General features: G+C 39.5%; 1 protein-coding gene across 2 annotated transcripts in view; it reads right to left on the bottom strand.

The window, feature by feature from the left end:
• Window positions 1-22,870, bottom strand: part of HLCS (holocarboxylase synthetase) — a 173,402-nt gene that overhangs the window by 108,778 nt on the left and 41,754 nt on the right. For both annotated transcript variants that reach the window (XM_032468498.1, XM_032468449.1), the window contains exon 6: window positions 19,489-19,760. In XM_032468498.1, the coding sequence (XP_032324389.1) occupies window positions 19,489-19,760 (272 nt within the window). The remainder of the gene's footprint in view (window positions 1-19,488; window positions 19,761-22,870) is intronic.

The raw sequence follows: 22,870 nt of genomic DNA, 5'->3' as shown, positions 1-22,870 counted from the left end.
TTTAAAAATGATCTGAGTCAACTTATTAAAGGAAAGATATTTAACTCTACATGAGTTTATTTCAGTCATCTCATGATGTGCCAGAAAAGAGATGTTCATTTTCAAATCTCATTTCTTTCCTAAGGATTACCCATATTAACTGCCTTTTGTATTTTCAAAATGTCCTTTGCTTTTAAAAAAGCAATATGAGAACACAAGACATGCCTAAGTTTCATAAAAATCAGGAAAAAGAATTCTATAATTCTCATCTTCACAAGATTCACTTAGTCCTATTAAACTATCCGCCCCATCAGAAAGTTGCTTTCTGATACACTATATCCTTATCTTGTGAATCCTTAAATTTGCTGACATCCTTAATCTTGCGTTTATATCAGCTGAGTTAAAACCACAGCTCTCAGAATGTCAGCACTACCTCACAGACCAAATCCAATGCCCTTACTTAAAAAAAAAAAAAAAAGACGGATGTCTTCCCAGCTGGGATCATTAAGTTAAGCAACTTAACTTCTGGGAAATTTCTAGATCATTGTTTTTGAATCTTTTAGGAGTGGAACAAGGATACGAACAGCAGAGAACCACCTTTAAAATAAAACCTGTGAACCCTATTTATGACGCCCTCAAACTGCACAGAATCCGAAAAGCTATTTGCCATGATTTTACCTTAATTCCACACTGAATGTGTGTTTTTCATTTAAGAGACTTCAGAAATTGATACTGAAGAACTCAGTGGCAAGATCTGGCCACTTTTGTTTTTCACCCTAGTCCTGCAGTTCCGGGCACAGCCTCTGCCACCACCGGCCTGCACTCAAGCCTAGGGCCCCTCGGAGGAGCTAGCGTCTGGATGGCTGAGTCTCCTCGGATGCGCTTCAGCCTTCGTATCACCACAGAGGGGAATAGGGGAGGAGTAAAAGAGAATAAACACAAAGTGCTCACCAGTGGGCATCATACACAGACTTAGCAAATGCAAGGGTGAACTCTCTCATGGTTCTTAGCTATTAACTCATTATTTTTATTAGTTACTATTAGCAATGACTTTTACCTATACGAGCTCACTTTTGCTTCTCATTTCTTAAAATATCTACCCAGACAATAATTCTTAATTTTAAAACTAGACTATCAATATATAGGAAAAAGATACCTATTGTATCACTCTATCAGTTAATGGTAAATTTTGAGATATGAGGATTTTTGCCGCAGTTCCCAGACCAGAGGTCACTTTTAAGGAATCATAGTTGAAAATATCACTAAAAATAAGCAGAAAGTCTTAACAAGAGGCTTCAGGACAAAACATCACATTAGGGAAAAATACCTTAGGGACTGGTAAAACAAGAAGAATTTTCAATAAAATTATGAGCTAGAGATAAAGAAGACTAAAATCCAAAGACTAAGAGAAGAAAGCTAACTCCTCACGGGTCCACTATGACTGTTTTATAGGACCTGGGCAGAAGGGTCTGGAAAATAGCATTTTAGGAGGAAGAGAAATTGGCACCTACCCTCCTCACCCCACCTCTGGCTAGAGCCTCGGAGAGGCTCTTTTGAGCAATTATGGAGTAAAATTACATCAGAATATACATTAATGAGAATATTTTGAATAATGAGAACACTGCTAATTATATCTTCTCTTTTTAACACGAGGTCAAGCACTTTATGGCAACTCTGAGACTCTCGGTGTGCCCAGCAGGGAGCCTTCTATCCCGCACACACTTGTAAAGGCCATGACAGCAGGCTGGATGATATGAGGTGTGAGAAATGAAAACTTTATGTGCAGACAAATTTAGATTTTTAAAATATTTTCACTAGGGGCATAAATAGAAAGAAATTAGACCCCTGGGATTTCAGAAAATGAGAATACAGACTGTGATTTTTGTTTTAAATTTTAGTACTGAGAATACTCAATACCTAAGGAGTAAATAATCCAGCTAGTCACAAAAAGTAACACTTCAATTTTAACTGCATAGTTTTCACATACTTTAAGCTATTTTGTTCAAGGAAGGAGAGAAAATCGTGTACACTTCAGTAAAAGAAAGAAGACAAAAAAGAAAACTGGATGAACATAGGAAACAACATATATTTCTTTTTATGAGGCAGCCTTGATGTACAACTGGGGATACCAAGAGATTACACAAATCCAGTGTCCATAATTTTAAATACTATCATAGATAGATATTTTTTAATCTTCCATAGTAATTTGTTATAAAAATATTGATACATTACAGCAAGGGTAAAATTTTAGAGTAAACATTCATAAACGACCAGCTAAATTCTACCATTAACATTCCACCCACCCACTTACTACTTTACACATTTCAACGTAAACTGCAGATATTCCATCCTTGATACTTAAGTCAACATTTAACTAGAGCTTAATATTTTAGGTTTTATAAAAAATTTACCTGGAGTGATAGTTATTATGAGATCTGCTGCAGTTTGACAAATGTATACACCTGTTCTATTTTGGGAAAATAAGAAACATTGCTATCCCTCAAGGGTTCCTCATGGCTCTTTCCAGTTGACTTCCACCCCCATGCCCCAGAGACAACCATTCTTCTGACCTCCCACCACAGGTTAGACCTGCCTGATCTAGAACTTCACAAAACAGAGCCAAAGGAAAGGTATTATTTTGCGGAAGGCTTCCTTCACTGCACGTAAAGTTTTTGACATTTGTGCAAGTTGATGCATGTATCATTGGCCATTCTCTTTTATTGCTGAGTGGTGTTCAATTGTATGAATATGCTACAGTGTATCCCTTACATTGATCTGCTGATGGACTTTTGAGTTGTTTCCAGATTTTGGCTACTACAAATAAATCTGCTATGAATCATGATGTACAAGTCTTTGTGTAGACACATATTTTCATTTATCTTGGGTAAGTAATTAGCAGTGGGACTGTTGGGTTGTTAAGAAAGTACACGTTTCTTTTGAGAAAGCAAACTGCCACATCATTTTTTCAAAGTGGTCATATCATTTTATATTCCCACCAATGATGTGATGTTTGGGAATTGTGGGTTGCTCCGCAACCTTGCCAATATCTGGTGCGGTCAATCTTTTTATTTGTAGCTAATACGGTGGGTATGCATGGTATCTCATTGTGGTTTTAACTTGCGTTTTTCTGAAGACAGAAAATGTTGATGACCTTTTCATGTGCTTAATTGGCTGCTGGCATTCTTTGCAAAATGTTGCTCAAATATTTCAATCAGGCTGTTTGTTATTTTATTATTGAGTTGTAGAAGTTCTTTATGTATCATAGATACCAGTTTTTGTCAGATATGTTTTGAAAATATCTCCTTGTATGTGATTTGTTTATTCGTTTTTATTGGTATCTTTCGATGAGCAGAATATTTTCATTTTTATGAAGTCTTATTTATCAATTTTTTTCTTTTATGGTTATAGCTTTCTATAATCAGTTTTTGAAACCTTTGACCACTCCCAGGTCATGAAGATATTCTATTCTCCTTTAGAAGCTTTATAATTTTAGCTTTTGTGGTAGGGTCTATGATCCATCTCAAACCAATTTTAAAGTATGATGTGAGGCAGGGATCAAGACATTTATTTTCCTTTATGAGCTTATATCTAACTATGCCAGCACCTTTTTTTTTTTTTTTTTTTTTTTTTTTTGGTGGGCAGAGGTAATTAAGTTTACTTATTTATTCTTAGAGGAAGTACTGGGGATTGAACCCACAACCTCATGTGGGCCAAGCATGCACTCTACCACTTGAGCTATAATCTTCCCCCACCAGCACGATTTCTTGAAAAGACTTCCCTTTCTTCATTGAATTGCTTTGACATCTGTGTCAAAAATCAAAAGGCCAATTAAGAGCAGATCTATTTCTGGAGTATTCTGTTCTGTTGCTCTATTTCTTTATTAATGCCAATACCACCCAGTTTTATAGTTAATCATCACAGTTTTACAGTAAATCTTAAAAGTCAGATAATATGACTTCAACTTTTTCTTGTTCCAAGTTATTTTCTCTATTGTGCAATCTTTGCATTCTTATGTAAATTCTATATAAATTTTATAATCAGCTCATACATTTCTACTACAACTCCTGCTGTGATTTTGATTAAACATGCACTGAATCCATAAGTCAATTTAAAGCAAACTGGCATAAGTCTTCTGATACATGATCATGGCATCCTTATTTATTGAGATATTCTTTAATCTCAAAATATTTTCTTACTTCCTTTGTGATTTCTTCCTTGACCTAAAGATTATCTAGATGTGTGTTGTTTAATTTTGAAATATTTATGATTTTCCTAGATATATTTTTGTTACTAATTTCTAATTTAATTCTGTTGTGGATGTAGAATATACTTTATGTGGTCCAATCACTTTATTTTTATGGAGACTTGTTTTATGTCCCTGCATATAGTCTCCCTTGGTGAATATACCATGGGCACTTGAAAAGAACATGCATTCAGCTAGATGTAGTGTTCTATAAACATCAATTAGGTGAAGGTGGTTGACAGTGTTATTCAGATCCTCTTTGCCTTTCATGATTTTTGTTTAGCTGTTCCATTGCCTGTTAAGAGAGTGATGTTAAAATCTGTAACTATAATTGTGGACTTGTCTATTTTTCCCTTTAATTCCACCAATTTTTGCTTCATGTATTTTGAAGCTCTCTTATTAGGTAAACAGACATCTATGATTGTTATGTCTACTCGATGATTGACCCTTTTTTCATCATGGCATATCTCTCTTTACCTTTCTGAATTCTTTGTCTTGAAGTCTGTTTTATTGGGTGTTAAAGTAACTCCAGCTTTCATAAGCTCTCTGTCTGCATGACATATCTTTTCCTATCCTTTTACTTTTAAACTGTCTCTATAATTAGTGTTTCTTAAAGAAGACTTATATTCAGGTCTTATTTTTTTTAATCCATTCAGACTTAGCCCATTATCATTTAATAGTGGTCTAGCACTTCGTTCATTTTTGTTTGTTTTTCCCTTATTTTTCTGTTTTACTATTCTCTTTTTGTTTTTGGATTTTTTGGCTGCCTTCTTTTAGAGTATTTGGATATTTTAATTTATTTACTGACTTTAGATATAATTCTTTGTCTTGTTTTTAGAGGTTACTCTGAAGATTACAATATATATGCTTAATTTATGCATCTACCAAGTTTATATTACACTTCTTCACTTAGATGTAGAAATGCTGCGATTACACAGGTCCATTTATCACACCTCCACTGTCCTTTATACTAGAGTTGTCATATGTATGACATCAACATACACAAGATTATGCAAGGTGATGTTATAATTTCTTCTTTAAACAGTCATATATATTTTCAGAAAATTAAGTGTAAAAATTTATTTTAAATGTATTCAGATATTTGCCACTTCATTCCTCCCCAAAGATACAACATTCCATCTGCCATATGTCCCTTCACCCTCTGGAACTCCCTTTGGCATGTCTTTCCAGCAGATCTGCACTATTACGAATTGTCTTAGTGTTCTTTTATGTGAAAATGTATTTTGCCTTCATTGTTGATGCAAAAACCTTGGCTGACAGGTTGTTTTCCTTTGAGCCCTTTAAAAACATCGTCCCACTCTCTTCTGGTCTCCATAAGTTTTGAAGAGAAACCCATGAACATTCAAATTATTGTTCCTCTGAAATGTAAAGTATCATTTTCCTCAGCTTGCTTTCAGTAGTTTCCCTTTGTCTTTGGCCTTTAGTGGTTTGTCGACTGATGTGCCTTGGTCTATTTTTATCATATTTATCCTACTTGGGGTTTGCTAAACTTCTCGAACCTGTCAATTTATGTCTTTCACCAAATTGGGGGATCATTTGGCCATTATTTCCTCAAATATTTTTTCTGCCCCATTCTTCTTCTCCCTCTAGGAGTCCAACTACACATATATTAGACATTTTGATATCCCACAGGTTCCTGAAGCTCAGCTTAATTTTTTTTCAATCTTCTCCTCTCTTCCTCAAATTGGATAATTATTACTATTCTATTTTCAAATTCAGAGAACCTGAGAACATGAGGAAGATACAATTAAATTCATTATGGCCTATATTTGAAGGCTTATTATAAACTAAAAGAAGCTAAAAGAGACATGCCAGTCTAATTTTTAAAGGAAACTGTACTAACTAAAGATGACCTGTACCACCTGAAATTCAAGGAAATAAGGAAATGACTATTGTTGAGCACCTATTACTACTACTGACATCAGTACAGTACAGGAACTACACTGGCATTTTCATATATACCATTTGATTTAATCCAGATCACAACCCATTAATATATTAATAGTAATAATATTATTGTCCATATTTTACAGATAATAACACAGAGGAACAAACAAGTAAGTTGCCCCACTAGTAAGCTCAAGAACTGGAACTTTAAGTAGGACTGCTATTATCGTCCTTTCTACCACACATCTCATTAAAAAAGTTTTTAGAAATTCCCTAAGAATTAGATGTGTCAGGGGGAGGGTATAGCTCAAGCAGTAGAGGTTAGTGTGTATGAGGTCCTGGGTTAAACCCCCAGTACCTCTTCTAAAAGCAAATAAATAAACCTAATTACCTCCCCCACCAAAATAAACAAACAAACATAAAAAAAAAGAATTAGATGTGTCAGCCAGCCTGATTTCCTTTTGTAACACAATTAGTATATAAGTAGATGTTAGAAGTATAGGGGACACAGTGTACTAGGATTTCAGCAAAGCATCTGTGGAAAGTAACATTGTGTTTGGGGCTGGGAATTTAGGCTCGAGACAAATCTTTTAAATGCGGCTTCCACCATTTAACTCTTTATGTGGCTCTGGCCAAGCCATTTAAATTCCCTAAGCAATAGTTCCCTCTCTCTTAAAATGGGAACTATAACAGCATGCGTCTTACAGAGTTGTGGTAGACTGAATAGGAAAAATGTACAGTAACTGCCATGCAGTAAATGCCAAATTAATGTTACCTATTATTATTATTATTAAAGCATAGCATTCTGTGGACAAAAGATAAAATAATACAAAACCATTATATAATAGTGATGAAATATTTAAGTAACAAGAAATATCATTAACCTCATCCTGTTCAACTTCTACCAATGTCTGCTTTTGTTTTATAATTTTCCAATTATCTTCTAAAAAAGAAATATTGTAATGGGATCACTCAAGACTTATACAGAACTGCTGGCTCGAAAAGAAATATGCTTATTATTTATAATAGGAAATCACTGGAAATGACAGGAATGCATTAGTAGAAGATTGCTTAAATAAATTATGGTCAAACTATATGCACCTAGTGAAAGACATGTTTTTAGCAGACCATTTGACTGCATGAGAAATGCTTATTTCATATATAATATAATCACAATTTTATATATGCGTATAGGAGGATAAAAATATGAAATACAGCAAAATATTAATATTATCTTTCAAAGGTAGTGAGGTTATAGATGATTTTCATCTCTTTATTTTAAATTTCTATATTTCCAAGTTTTCTATAATGAGCAAGAATTATTTTTATAGTTGGAAAATATTTTGGGAAAAATTAATTTGAGCAGTTTTCTGCCATGACCAGCTTTCTATCAAGGTTTCTGGTCCCTCAGACCTAAAGTTTTGATCTCTGACATGGAGATGTAAAGAAATCTTTATTACCGAAGATACTTAAAGAAAAGATGACATGGGGATAAAGAAAGCCATAATAACCACCTTTAAATATCTTTATCTATCTTAACTAGTTAACAAATATCTTACCTATCATTTAGTAGAAATGTACGTTTTCTCTGTCTGGATGCATGGCCAGATCTGCTTTTTGAAAAGGACCCATCCTGGGAGAAAGCACCATCCTAAGATACTGGAATGAGCTGCCTCAAGTTATAAGAGCCCAACACATATTTGTTAACTGAACAAATAGCAGGAATTCATTCACCATCAGGGTGCTCAGACACACCCAAACATCAGAAGGTGTTCGGGCAGTAGGTACGGACGGGGTGACTGGCCTTTAGGCAAGTCCCAGATCTAAGAGTTTTGTGATACACTCTTGGTCTGATTTCAGGCTTAGATGTCAAATCCTCATTCTATCCCAATTATAACATCGTGCTGGAAAATTTTGGTCTGCTTCATGGCAGTTTTCCAGGTGCCACAGTAAAGGGGTGAAATTGCCTATAATCTTACAAGGATGCTCTATCTCCATCGACCTGGAGGGAGTACTCCAAGAGGGCCTCTAAGGACCTTTAACACGTGGGGGCCACTTACATTTGGCATCAAAAAGAAGAGATGAGAAGGCAGGGCAAGGGAACAGAAAGGAACAAAACCTAAACCAAGAGCTACAGGAGGCATTTTTGTTGAGTTTTTTAAACAAAAGCAAAACCAATTTCTTGTCAGACAAGCTCTACATCTGAGATTCACAACCCCAGTTGGCAACAACCAAGTTTCTTGTATTATACCTCCAGAGATACTGCAGAATGTTAAAAAATTAAATTACATTTCATTTTGTTTAAGTTTAAAAGAGAAAGTGCCATAGCAGATTTTCAGAAGTAGGATGGAAACTAAAGATTACAAATAAAAATTCCAGGAAAGCAGGGGAAAGCCACAACTTGTATAAATCCTCCACCTCAAACTCCCCACTGTTGTTCTAGCAAATGTGACCCATACTCCCATCCCAGGGCAGATTCTACACTCTCTGTTAAGGAGCCAAGCAAGCGTTAATGAAACTTCAAAATCTAAAATGTTGCCCAAGACCTCATGTAGGACAAGTACACACCTGCCAAACTTCTCCTCTGCCATTCACCCCACTGCCTCTCCCTGCACTGCACCCTCCCAGAGCACTCCTAAGGGTCCTGTGATCCGAGGGCCATTCACCACAGATGAGTTCTCTCCTCCAATCTCATCGCCTCTTAAATTCTGGGTGTTTGAAATGGAAGCAATTCCAACAGAGGTATTTCCCCTCAAATATCACTCATCTCTAATTCAAGGCATTCAAATAACCACCTGGACAGTTGCCCCTGAAGACAAAAGCTGCTTAGTTTACAAGGGCATGGAACCCACCTAGGTTTCTCTGGGTTCCAGAAGGGAACCACAGTTACTCAAACACCACTATTATTAGTCTATTGTAAACTCTGAATGATGCTGAGTTTTATAAATAATATACATACAGCTTGGACATGACACTTAATAACCAAAGATTAACATGGTGCAATCCATTTTGATTGCACAGCACACCCAAAGGAGATAGAGAGAGCACATCTCATAAGAGATAAACTTAAATTTCCGCTGCCTTAAATCCTCTTAGAATGAGGCAGGGTATAAAAATATCCAGCCGACCAGTCGTCCAGCCATTAAGATATAAGTGTCCCCAGTCAGATGGGCCTGCGTGTCCAAGTTGGAAGAACCTTGCCAGTGTCTTGACACCCATACCCTGAGGAGCCTGGGCTCTAAGAAGGCTCCCAGCCCCATTTGTACAAAAGGGTATTTTACTTGAAAGAAGCTTTCTTGCTTAAAAAAAAAAAATTAAGCCACACATCTAGTACAACCCTCTCATTTTACAGATGAATAAACAGGCACAGAGAGGTTGAGTGTTTCACCCAACATCACACAGCTGGTGTGCCTAAATAACACAGATAAAACTACAGCCTAAGTTCCAGGGTTGTTGACACTGCCACCCTACCATGTAGTTTCATTTTTAAGTAAGTTCTATATACTCATTTTATCCAATTTTAAACTATAAAAACTACATTGGCATCTGGGTGACCTCTGGGAAAAAAGATAGGTGCAGACCTCACCATAATTCCTTCCCCTTCTCTTGTCTCCTCTACCCTTCCCACATCTCAAGAAAAGATTTTCCTGCCAGGCAATGACTTCATCACTTTCCTTCTCACTAATTTGAATACTCTTGTGGGAGAGCCAAGCAAAAAATGAAAATGATGAATGACTCCTTGTGCAATGCAAAAAAAATGTGGTGTTTGGGATCTCAACGTGATGGAATACCCCTCATGCAGAAACAGAACACGCTTCTATCCAAAACAAAAAAGCAGAAACAAGGGTATTTCAGTGTTTGGCCAAATGGTAGGTGTGCAAAAGATTTTAAAGGGGCAGATGAAAGCAAATCAACCCTCACCTCCAAAACAGGTAAGTGTTTAATTTGAAAGAAAAACAGAAGTTTTTCTAAAGAAATCATAAAGCAAAGTCAGGGGAGAAATGGTAACAGGGAGAGGAATGGTGAATAGGGGCAAAGAAAAATATCTGCTTGATTATCGAACACATTTCCAGATTTTTACCAAAACACATTTTTAAACCTAGAGCTCAGCCTCCATCTTCTCACCACATGTACACAGGTAAGCAGTCACACTTGAACTATCATGAACACTAAATTATAGGGATATTTTTAAATTTTTCCACATATAAATTAACGTTAATTAATAAACCAAGTTTGGGGTTTTATATATTTAGAGAAGTTATTTTTAATTGATATATATATTTGAGATATAACACTGTAAAAGTAAGGTGTACATGTTAATTTGACACATATATTGTAGTATCATTGCTATTTGTAGCAATAATTAGCATCTTCATGATGTTACATAATTATCATTTCTTTTTAGGGGTTGGAATAATTAGGTTCTGGTCTCTTGCAAGTTTGATGATTATAATACCATCTTTTTTTTTTAATGGAGGTACTGGGGATAGAACCCAGGACCTTGTGCATGCTAAGCACACGCTCTACCACTAAGCTACTACATCCCCCACATACAATATTGTTGTCTACATTCACTACACTGTGCATTAGATCGCTAAGACTTAGTTACTACTCATTGCAAGTCTGTATCGTTAAACAACATCTATTCTCCTCTCCTACCCTCCAGCTCCTGTCAACCATCACTGTACTCTGTTTTTATAAGTTCGGCTTTTTCAGATTCCCCATATAAGTGACACTGTGCAGTAGTTCTCTTCCTCTGTCTAACTGATCTCACTTAGCATAATGTCCCCAAGATCTAACCATAGTGTCATATAACCGAATTTCTTAAATGCTGTTTTCTTATCATACATCTCTTGCTGCATTAGAACCTTGGAACATACTGTCAGTCTTTACTTTTACTATTTCCAAGCAGTGGCCATCAGCAGTCTGCATAAGGGAAAAGTGCCCATTAGTTGGTAGGTGAAGGGGAGATTAAACCAGCACTTGCTGACCACCCGCTCCACGTCAGAGGCTGTCTGACAGGCTTTACATTTTGCTGTTCACTTTGACCCCCTGAGACAGGAGTCACATTTCTAAATGGGCGTCACTACACCTTACTCATTTTAAGATGAGAGAGAAGTCATGAAATTCACCCCAGGTCAGTAGCCAACGAAGCTCCAAGGCCTGTGCGGCTGCCAGGATTCCCTGTTGCCCTGCCCCATAAGCCAGATTTCTAATAAGCTCATTTTGGGTGCCCCAAAGTCATTTAAATGGTCCTGTTGCTAAGAAATAACTCTTCTGCAGTCTATAACTATAGCAGAAAACTTTCAACCCATCAACAGATTCAACTTCCTTCTCAACTACAGTTAACACTCTTGGCTTTCTCTCTAGGAGAAATCTGAACTGAGGGGGAAAAAAAGAACTCCCCGTCAGCATCTTTACTGATTGCCTTCTCTAGCCCAAAAGCTTGCTTTACCTTGCATTACTTTTCTGCAGTCTTTTTACTTATTCAAATGTAACAGAGGCATTTGACAAAATGAGTATCAAGTATAGTATAAAATCAAGCAATTCTGCAGAGTAATAAATATCTAGAATGTTTAAGGAAATTCAAGAGAATGAAGCAATATCAAACCCATGCTTTCTGACTGACAAAAAAGGTTCAGGGTCTCAAGGAAGATGTGGGTAATGCACAAGGCATACCACGGGGCTGATAAAAATGCTCAAACAGTTGAAGATTTGGCCCTTTTGATCCGGTGCTTGTTACCTATGAAAACGATAAAGTGTTAAGATTTAAATAAAGAGAAAAAATTTGATAAAAAAAGAGAACTGGATGCACATATTTTAAGGGAAACACACACAGGGACAATCAACTATGTTTTCTCATCTTTCAAGAGAAGCTGGACTCCAACAATACATTTTTGGCAAAACAGTAACTAGTGATGAGCCATTGTGCTTCTAGTATGATGAGAAAAAACTGCCAAAATGTTCAACAAAAACTCAACCCCAAGAAAACACACATCACGATCTTGGGCCAAGATGACAATGATTTGTTTCACGGACGTTCATAAGCACCACAGTTGGAAGAATGGAATGTGAAGGTCAAAAAGAAAAGAAGAATCACATCTAAAGTGTAAATAATAAAGAGAGTTCAATAAATATGAGCTATGAACTAAGAGGCTCGCCTTTAGACGCCCTTCAGGACACCCTCACCCTACTCTGGAGTGGAATGTAGGCTCCTAGAAGGAAGGCCCCACATCTGCTGTATCCCCACTGGGTCCCAGGGCCTAGCACAGAGTCCTACACACAGCTGGTGCTGAAGAGAAATTGGCTGACTGAACTTAAAAAGGGAAAGAAAAGAAAGGAAAAGAAAAGAAAAGAAAAGAAAAGAAAAGAAAAGAAAAGAAAGAGAAGGAAAGAGAAGGAAAGAGAAGGAAAGAGAAGGAAAGAGAAGGAAAGGAAAGGAAAGGAAAGGAAAGGAAAGGAAAGGAAAGGAAAGGAAAGGAAAGGAAAGGAAAGGAAGGAAAGGAAAAAGCTGAGACTATTATAAGCTACTTTTGCAGATAAGGAAACGGTAGCTTGAAAGGTTAGTGATTTGCCCAACGTTATTAACACAGTAAAAGGTGGAACTGGGATTCCAACCCAGGGCAGCAATACCCCATGCTGCGGTCTAAGCCCCTTGGTCAAACCAAGATGTGTGATCCTCAGTCACGCAAAATGAGTGAATGTGGGGAACTATGCAGTTGCTGTGAATACCTCCCACAATGGATACTCTACCACAGGGTCTAGTTTTTTCCCTAAAAGTCTGGTATACCCTCAGAAGATTAAGACTGCCACCATTGAGAACATGCAAACGACTGTACTGTGAATTTGGAAGAGGGCTCCAAAGAAAGGGCTTCCACTGTGTTTCCAGCACCGCGGAACCACCATAATGGCCGGTCAGTTTGTTCTACCAGCCCCTGAGGTGTTCCATCACTCTCCTGGCCTCAGCATGATGGTCACATTCAGTCTCACTCTTCTGTACAGTAGAAGTTAGGATCTTTCAGGTTGTTAAACGTTGTTCAACATTGACAGAGAGAGAAAGAAGGTTCGATTCTAATGAAAATGCTATCTAAATAGAACACGTTGTAACCATCACAGAATAGCAATCATAATAAGTTTATTCTACTTCAAAAAAGCCAGTTATAAAATGTAAAAATAAACATCCTAGAACACTAAAAATTAATGTGGAGGCTTTTCTGGAAAGTAATAGGCCATTTTATAATTCAATTCCAGGAGCTTGGCATATGAAAGGTTAACTTATTCAGGTGTTGAATTGAGACCCAAAAACAAGCTTTTAATGGAGAACTTGCCAGAATAACTCTTTGGTCATGACCACCAGAGTCAAAGGCCGGAGTTATATTCTAAACCTTAATTTAGAAGTAAACATTAAAATGAAGATTTCTTTAAAATTCTCCAATAATTTTCACTTTAAAAGTACCAAACTGGCCCATAAAAAAAGCTCACGCTAATTATTCCAAAGCAATCAACTTCTTAAAAACCCTTTATTTCACAATTAGGCTAACATCCCATTAATTTGGGACTCTTATCAACGTATTTATTCTTTGCTCATTACCTATGTGCACATTAAGAGCACACCAATAACACAATACAGGCATTAATATGTAAAACATCAACAAAAGCCATCTGGAAAGCTAATGAATAATCAAGGGATTTCAAATTAAACTACAGAATTTTCCCCTAGAATCTTTAGGACAACACTGTCAAGTTTAATCTATTCACTTCGCCTCCAGAATCAATTTGTCAAACTTTATGACAGGTCTGAATCGCTTCCACCTGTGTCTCTAGCTTGACTCCTGACTGGCATGCTACCAGCCAGGGTGGAAATGTAGACAAAGACCCCTATTAGGATCCGGCTGTTTCTCTACTGTGAGGTCACTCAGCCATTAAATTAGTTCCAGCCCAATTTCTGTCCTCTCAGGCCTCAGCTTCAGGGGAGGAGGGTGCGCAGTAGAGCGAGTTAGGGGAGCAGAATCAGAAGGGGGAAAGGAGTTAAGAGATGTCTAGGGCTGACTAGACATGTACGCATAGAGGTGAGGAGCTGGAACTGGTTCCAAAATGTGAAACAAAAATACTAACTTTCTTAAATGATGCTGGCTATTTTCCCCTGTGCAATTTCCCCAAACACTTTTTAATGACTTTATGGGATTATTTTTTCCTTTCTTTCCTTTGCTTGTAGAAAGTCAACTGTCTCCCATACAAAGTTTCCTCAACTAACATGAAACTAATTTACAAAACCATTTCAGCCCTCTGCAGGCATTAGAGGTTACTGAGAGCTAGAAAGACTAGCTCCGTGTAGGATTCTGACCCCAGGATCACTCAAAGGAGCTGAGTTGAAGGTGACTGGGGAGTGTCTTCTGCCCAAATCTCATAGCTGAGGAGAGCAAGGCCCGGGAGGGTGACACTGCCAAGGTTACAGAGCGAGTTGGTGATAAGTCTTCAGTTCTAGCACTTCCCTACCAGACTGTAAGCTTCATGGCATCAGGAGCAACGCCTGACACAGTAACTGCTCCAAAAACTTCACTGACTAGTCTACTGCTCTCCCTGCTGCGCCCACTTCTCTCTTTCTGCCCAAACTCCCGGGCTCAGACCAAGAAGGGTACACAGAACTGCACTGGACTGAAATGTGCACTGAGATCTGCTTCTTCTGATGCGCTGTGAGGCAACGTAGGTGCCCTCCCCTTCATTTCATTCTCCCTCCAGTGCCTGATACAGTGCCTGGCATACAGCAGGCACTCCATAAATGCACATTCCATGTATGATGAAAGGAAACTGAAGCCTGAAAAATCAAGAGACTTATATAGTAAGCTTAAATGGTAAGTCTGAAATGGTAAAAAAAAAAAAAAAAAAAAAAAAAATTTATTTAATAAAGAAATCTAAATTATTCTTTACAAATGACAACCAGCCCATCCATGGCTTGTTTATTCAAGTATGTAAAGAAATCAATGTAAATAAAATTTGTGTTCATCCGGCTTACCACACACTGTAGCTTCACACATAAGTCAGTATCTGACAGCTGCTTGGTACAAGTCATCAAAAAAGATACCATCAGTTAAATAAAAGATGATTCCAAAACTATCACAATGACTCAGTTAGCCAGACTCTGTGCTCCAGGGTCTAGCTTTCCGAATCATGCTTTCCCCACAGCTGAGGGTCAATCATCACTTACTGGGAGATTCAACAAAATGTTTAGTGCTCCTGACCAAGCCAGGGCAGAGTGAGCACCTTGAAGTGCTTGTCCAGCAGGGACGAGAGATGAGCAGTGGCCCATCCACACCCCCTTGTCTAGACCCCACCACCACCACCAGCTCACATTTGCAAATGGTTTCCTAGGTCTGTAGCTGTAGGACAGGACCATGGCATACAGTAAGGGTCACTGGTCCAGATCCAGTACTAAACCCTGGGACTCTATCCAACCAGCTGAGCTAGCTGGTTACAGGAAAACCTACCAGGAAATAGCATGGAGGGGAAAAAAAAGAAAGACTAAGTCAACCAAAATCAGCATTTCATCCAAAAGGTGTTACCCTGACAACAGAGTAGAAAACGCATTTCATGGTTGGAAATATCTGTCAGAGAAAATGACTGGAGTGGGCGATCCAGGGTGAAATTACCTCTTCTGACCAAACTTGGCTGGGTGGCACAGCCCAGTCAGACTTCCGGGGAAGTGTCACTCACTCGCGTGGTCTTTGCTTTTTTATTTTTGGAGGGGGGTCCACAGGCCCTAGAGTTACCAGCAAGCAACTACCTTATTTCCCTCTGCTGCTCCTCCCCCCAGAGTTCTTTCTCTCTCCTCTCCTGAACCACTGACACAGCTTTAAAATCCACAGGGTGGGGCAGGAGGTGAAGGCAGTGGTGGTTCATGGCTTCAAGACCAGCCGGCTCTCCTACCCAGAGATCAAATGAAAGCTTTCAATATCCACCTTATGCCACAGTAGTTTAAGCTGGGTTTGTGGTTAAAGAAAAAAATGATGTCCTCCAATAATCTGTCGAAAGAGAACTTTCCAAATCCTCCTAGATTTATAATAACATAGAAAAAGACCTCTAATGACTTTGAGTAAGCAGTGAAATAAAACCAGCATTACCTGTCAAGTAATTATTTCCACCTACGATTTTAAATCTTGTAAGCACTGAAGCTATCATATTGTATATTCTACTTAATGGCCTCCAGCTATTTTGTTTAGTAGTCTGACAAACAGAAAGTACATGCCTGTGACAAAGACTTCCATCTGTCCTCTAATGCCTAGCCTCCTCTCCTCCTTACTAACAGAGCCCTGATTTTCAGCTAGATTCATGGGTGCCAAGTAAAAAGACCACATTCATTTCCTAGCCTTCTTTGCAGATAGATATGGTCATGTGACTAGGTTCTAGCCCTAGGATAAAAACAAAAATGTCATGAGCAACCTCTGAAAAAGTCCGTGAAGAATGGGGGCACAGCCCTCTTTACCTCTCCTTCCTGCTTACTGGCTAAAATGAGAGAGAATATAAATGCTTGATTCATCTTTTGGACCACCTGCTGAGGGTGACAGAACTCAACTGGGTCCTTAACACTGTGAGCCACACACTGGCCCTAGTCTGTCCATCTTATTTACAGGAAATAAACTTCAAGCCTGTTTAAGCCACTTTAATTTGGGAATCCTTGTCTCACACAGCTGAACCTAATCCCGACTGACCTAGAAACTGGTACCTGAATGGAGGGGGGTGTAGGGCTAAGACCTTGTACACACCACAAGAAACGGACCTAAAAATGCAGGAGGATCTGGGTGGGGGCAGTTGGCAAGGACACAGGTCCCACAGGTTCACCTCTAATGTACAGTCATGCAGCCGCAAAGCATTAAGTCAAGGGCTGGCCTTTGGTAGCTTGGAAGGTAGACCATGTGTCTGTCTGTCAGAAGCTGTATCATTACAGGGAAAAGCTCTGAAAACTCAAAATGTCAGTGTTTGTCAGAAATAGGAACAACTCCACGTACAGTAAATTCTGTTACCTAGCATTCTACACACTGGTGTGCTGTATGAAGCTAGTCGATACATATAAAAGTACATAAAAGCAGTGTCTGGAAGACAAAAGCTTTCAATCCACATTAGCTATTATTATTGTTATTACAACAACAGACTGAGTGTCCATAAGAATAGTTCTTGTCGGATCAAATATAATGTTAGCCGGAGAAATGTGTTTGGTCTTCTTCCTAGAAAGTAATCATCTGTATGTTTCATTTATCTATCTCATGATCCCTTTGTGGACAATCTTGGGTGCTTTTGATACCAAGGTGACCTCTTCAAGCTACTTCTCTTAAAAAAGGCTACAGCCCCTCCAGGAACTTCGCACCGGGCTCACTGACTCAGTAGGCTGCAGTAACTCTCCCTCTCAGTGTGAGGAAGGAACCCACGTGTGCAGCGGAAGAGGACACACACCTACTATAAGTCATGATGAGCAGTGACTGCTTATTCAGTATCTGCTCTGTGCCAAGCAGAGAGATTAATCGTTAATCATCAAAGCCATTTCACCCTCTGTGCTCTGCAGAGACCAGACAAGAAAAGAAGGTTCATAAACGCTCCTGAAAAAGCTGAAATGTTTTTCTCTTCTGTAAAAATAAAACCTTTTCACGTACAGAAGGTTCTGACGTCACTCCTGTCAAGCTCAGCTACAAGATACTTAAGACGGGATTTTTATTTTTCAAAAAAAAGATCAGTATCACTAACGAACTTACCAATATTCAAGGGTAATAAAGCAGTGACTTTACACAGCATTTTTTTCCATCCTAAAGCACAGGCTCACCAGAGTAGAAGGAAACTCAACCATTAGATTGCACAGGAGCCTCGGTCCACCTCCCTAGCAGGCCCTTTTGGTAACACACTGCCCACTGCCCAGACTCAGCAATCTTTCAGTGTTTCAAGATTGCCCCGACACAAAATATTCTTCACTGTTGTCTACAAAAACGGTCTGGAAGTGCTAGTGGTTTTCTACTGGAATTTCACCTCCCAAAATCTTCTGTTAAATATTGTGTCTGATTTTTTTATTTGGAAAGTATGATTATAATGGGTCATCCTTTCAGTATAATACAGTGGTCACTGGAGTAACAAAAGATTATCACAGAGTTTATACAAGCAAGTAGTAACTGCTCCATCTATAAACACAGGCTTTTTCCTTACCTACAGGGGAGTAAGGGATTGGCAGGAGAGGGTGGGAACACTGGGGGAAAAAAAGTACCAATGACAACACGAAAAAACTCAGTAAAGAGGAACCGTCCATCACCACAGCTCATACTCCCCTTCATACTCCGTGCCCCACCCTTGCTAGTCCCCGTATACTAATGCTTTGTCTGCATCCTATTCATATACAAAAACTGCCGTTTCCATAATTTTGAGTATGAGAGTAATGAAGTCCTAAAATTATCTCAACATTTTATATCAACACACTAGCAAATTCCAGAAATTATTAAGAAGAAAGGCCAAAATATTTCTATACGTTCCATATGCTGCATTGTGTATCTGGCTAATTATGCAGTCCCATGGGCGAAAGTGCCCAGAAACTGTGAATCCAGGGGGGGTTTCTGGAGGCTTACATTCCTTACATTTTAGTCCCATATTGAGTGAAGATGCTTTTCTTATTCACTCCCTCCATAATCCTACTTTTTAAACTATCTCAATATGAGTATTAACGAATACTGACTAATTTGGAGTTTAAAAATTCCATTCATCTGTTTTCCATTTTTTAACCTTTACTCAAAGTCCATGAAACAGAAGGAATAAAAGGGAAAACTTGCAATAACAGTAAATTTCAAACATCCAAATGGGATTACAGAGTGCTTTAAAAATGCATTGGATAGGAACATACCAAAACAGGTTTTCAAAGTACAAAGCTCCAATTTATTTCAATTTAACACAGCTCACATGTCGTTCAAATTTACTATCCTAATAGTCCTGCGAAACATCTTAAACTGGTTATAACATCTTAACACTGGTTATACCAACACAAACACAAAAGTAAAACGGTAACAGGAACAACAGTGCCACCTGTTAAACATGTTTTTTCATAATGTTCTTTTTCCCAAGGACATTCTGAAAGGTCCAACTAAAGCAAGAGAGTCACAAGGCACAAAAATACCCCATTCTTTAAAACACAAATCTTTGGTGGAAGAACTTTATTTAACCTCTCTTCCTACATTTTAACTCTTCTAGGACAGGGCTAGTCCCACCTTGCTAATGGGATTATTAAGAGTTACTGTTCTGCATCTCTGTCCCTCTCACCCAGCACTGGTTAGAGAATGATCAACATAAACGGACTCCTCCAAGCAGGTACGGAAGCCAGTCTGGCCAGAACTCACCCATCCAGAAGACTCATCGTGGTAGGTGTCACTTCGGCAAACAGAACTGTTTTCCCAAGTTTCTTTGTCTGCAAATTTTGTCGGTAGATCTCGAAGTCAAAGTTTTCTGATGAGAAGGCCTCCATGTCCGTCACCACAGGTATGGCAGATGGGGTGACTTCTATTTCAGATGTGTAGGATGAAACAAACTTAAGGGAGAGCTTGCTAGATTTTATTACTCCTTCAGGATCCACATGTTTCCCCAGCCACTGCATAAGAGGAACCCGGATTTCCTGTGTCATAAAGAAAGAAGTGGAAAGGTCATAATTTGGCATTACGTTAGATGATGGTAGCTTCTCCTTAAACATGCCATTTTGGTAATATAAGTACTTCCTAATTCATGCCCAGTAAAAGACAGGTTAACATATTCTGAACACTCAAGGTATTACGCAACAGACAGTAAGTACACTAAGTACACTTATATTACAAAAACAAACTTCAGAAACAAGATCCAAGGAAAGAAGTGCATTTCTATTCTATACTATATCCCAAATTCTTAAAAGTCCTCTCCACACCTACAGCCCACTAGTGATTCTCTAGCCTTCTGTGCATTTTACAGAAAACACACACATTTATACTTCCACCCCTCAAGGAAATTCACTATCTCACCTGGGGAAACGAAAAGCTAGGTGAAAAGTCACAGAAGACAAAGCACCAAGATATTAGAGCATCTGCTCTCAGCCTCTGTACAACATCCACCTCCCCTCAAAGACAAGTTGACCGCCACCAGCCACTGATGGGTCACCAGCAGGTGAGAAATGAACTTTCACACAGGGAAAGCAATGGGGTACCTAAAGATGCTTTCTCTTTGCCCCAAATGGAGGCTCAGGGAGGGGAAGGCAGAACTACAGGAGATATTACCTCACCCGGTACAGGCCTAACCCAGTATAGCCTCCCAAGAGGCTGCAACTTCCTCTTGGACCCTGGAGCACCGGGGCATCCCCCAGGGGTGGGGCATCAGGGGCTGGGGGGGTGGGGGGACGCATCATCCCGAGAGACCAATGCAAAACATATTAAAATCTGTCAGTTCCAATAAATGCTGAATTGGGTTCCTGGGCCATCTTCATGCAAATGCCAGGCACTTCCAAAGAGATGAGTCCTTCTGTTAACATCAGGGGTCTGTCCCAAAGCTCTATGTGCTTATGAGAAGCAGCTTCAAAGATGAAATTTCACTTAAATTCAATTAATGAACTTTTAAAACTCACTTCCACCTTGCAGAAAATACAGAGGATAGAAGAACAAGTTAAATGGCTTCAGAAGGAAGTGATCAGAAGAAATCCAGAGGGTGAGACAGGCTACAGCACAGCAATCTTCGTGTGTGTAAGGTGGGGGAGTATCCTGGGAATACAATTCTGCAGGCAGCAAGAAAGCAGGAAGAGGACAACACGGCAGTAAGAAGAGGACTGAGAAGTAGCCGCTGGACTCAGTGCAGCAGAGCCCGTCTGGTGGAGGCAAAGCCTAATGGAAAGGTGGAGGGAGAGTAACCACAGGACCTGAGGACAAAACTCTGGCCAGGAGTTTCCTCTAATGGGAAAACAAAGAATAGGGCAGTGGCTACAGGGAGGAACAAGGTCAACACAGGTTCTGTTTGGTTGTTAAACGAGAGAAGTAACAGCATGATTTTTTTGTGATGATGTGAATGTCCCTATGGAGAAAAGGAAACACGCAAACAAGTAAGGGGTAGATGCTAATACTAGCTCAGGCAGAGAGGTCAGCCTTAAAAGCAGAGCTGCTCACCCCGTAGGATGGGTAGGACTCCCACCCACCCTGGTAACACCAGCCCTGCTTGCCCACTGGATCGTGGCCCTCCCTCACTCCTTGCTGGCCACACAGACATGCAGGACAGCCCTGGGAACTGAACTACACCACTGCCGCCCTTTCCAAGACCACCCGGAGGTGGGAGTCCCAGTGCTGGCGACATCTTCTGATTTCCTCTATTTTCTCGGTAAATAAAGAGCATAAGCTAAGAGTGAAAAAGAGGAAGGAGGTGCTGGCGGTTTGGGAAGGGAGGGTGAGAAAATGAAGGAAGCAGGGTAAATCATACGAGCAACACGGAGCATTCAGGGGTCACCTAGGGTTAGTGATTCTGAATTCAAAGGTGCGACTCCATGTTTTTACGCAGTCACGCTCAGCTGCACACTATGTGGGGCAGGCACAGAGGAAGCTGAGGGTGTGTGTGAAGCGGCAACGTGACTGACTGACTACACATGATGCACCAATGGAAACATAAAGAGAAATAACCGAGGATCCTGGCCTAGAAGCTCATGACCCACTGGGGAGGACAGAGAGGAATGCCCCAGGACAAAACAGGACAGGCCAGTGCAGGGAGTGGGACACAGTGCCACAGGAGGGGTGCAAAACAGAGGGCGATCCTGCATGAACAAGCACCAGAAAAGTCATTGGAGGTCAAGCTGAAGTGAGCCACCAGGAGAAACAGCACTAACGTCCCATCTTTGCACAAAGAACCAAGATAAAATTTAAGTGGGATATTCCCTGTTCATTGTTAATCTTTTAATATACACTCTACTGAAGGAAGAAGACAAAATGAATAAATTACAAAGGTAACTCCCTATTACAGATGGAATATTTGTCCCCCCACCCCAGATTCATATGTTGAAATCCTGAAGCCCAAGGTGGTATCTGGAGATGGGGCCCTTGGGGGTGATTAGGTAGATCATGAGGGTGGAGCCCTCATGAATGGGATTAGTACCTTTATAAAAGCAATCCCAGAGAGCTCCCTCACCCTCTCCGCCAAGTGAGGACACAGCCCAGAGATGTGTGTCTGCAACCCAGGAGAGGACCCTCACCAGAACAACCTTGCTGGCACTCTGATCTCAGACTTCCAGCCTCCACAAGTGTGAGAAATAAATGTTCGTTGTTTATAATATAACTACCCAGTCTATGCTATTGTTTTAGTAGCCTGTATTGACCAAGATACCCCCAAACCTCAAATCTGGCCATTAGTTAGAACCAACTCTGCTCTTTAAACTTTAGTCAGTGCCCTTAAAGCATAAAGTGAACAGATCTGACTTTCCTTCATCACATTCCCCAGAACAGTTGGATGTCACAAGGGCCGCACACAGGCTAAAGATACATCAGTGAATAGGTTAAATCACAAAAATAGAGCAGTAAAACAATCCGGATAACAAACATTTTTTAACTAACTTCAGTTCTCATTAACTCAAGCAGAGAGTGGAACAGTTATTCAGTGGCTGTAGGCAACATGAACCCCCCATTCAAAGTCAATGAAAATCAAGATGAAACAATAAAGGAGCAGCTAGCACCAAGTGGAACTTCCACAAAGGGAATAAAGCAGGGAGTCTCCTCTGGGGTGAATTATCCA

The sequence above is a fragment of the Camelus ferus genome, chromosome 1 (genome assembly GCF_009834535.1).
Source record: "Camelus ferus isolate YT-003-E chromosome 1, BCGSAC_Cfer_1.0, whole genome shotgun sequence".
Classification (NCBI taxonomy): domain Eukaryota; kingdom Metazoa; phylum Chordata; class Mammalia; order Artiodactyla; family Camelidae; genus Camelus; species Camelus ferus.
The sequence above is the reverse complement of the archived record's forward strand: the minus strand, read 5'-3'. Positions and strand labels throughout refer to the sequence as shown.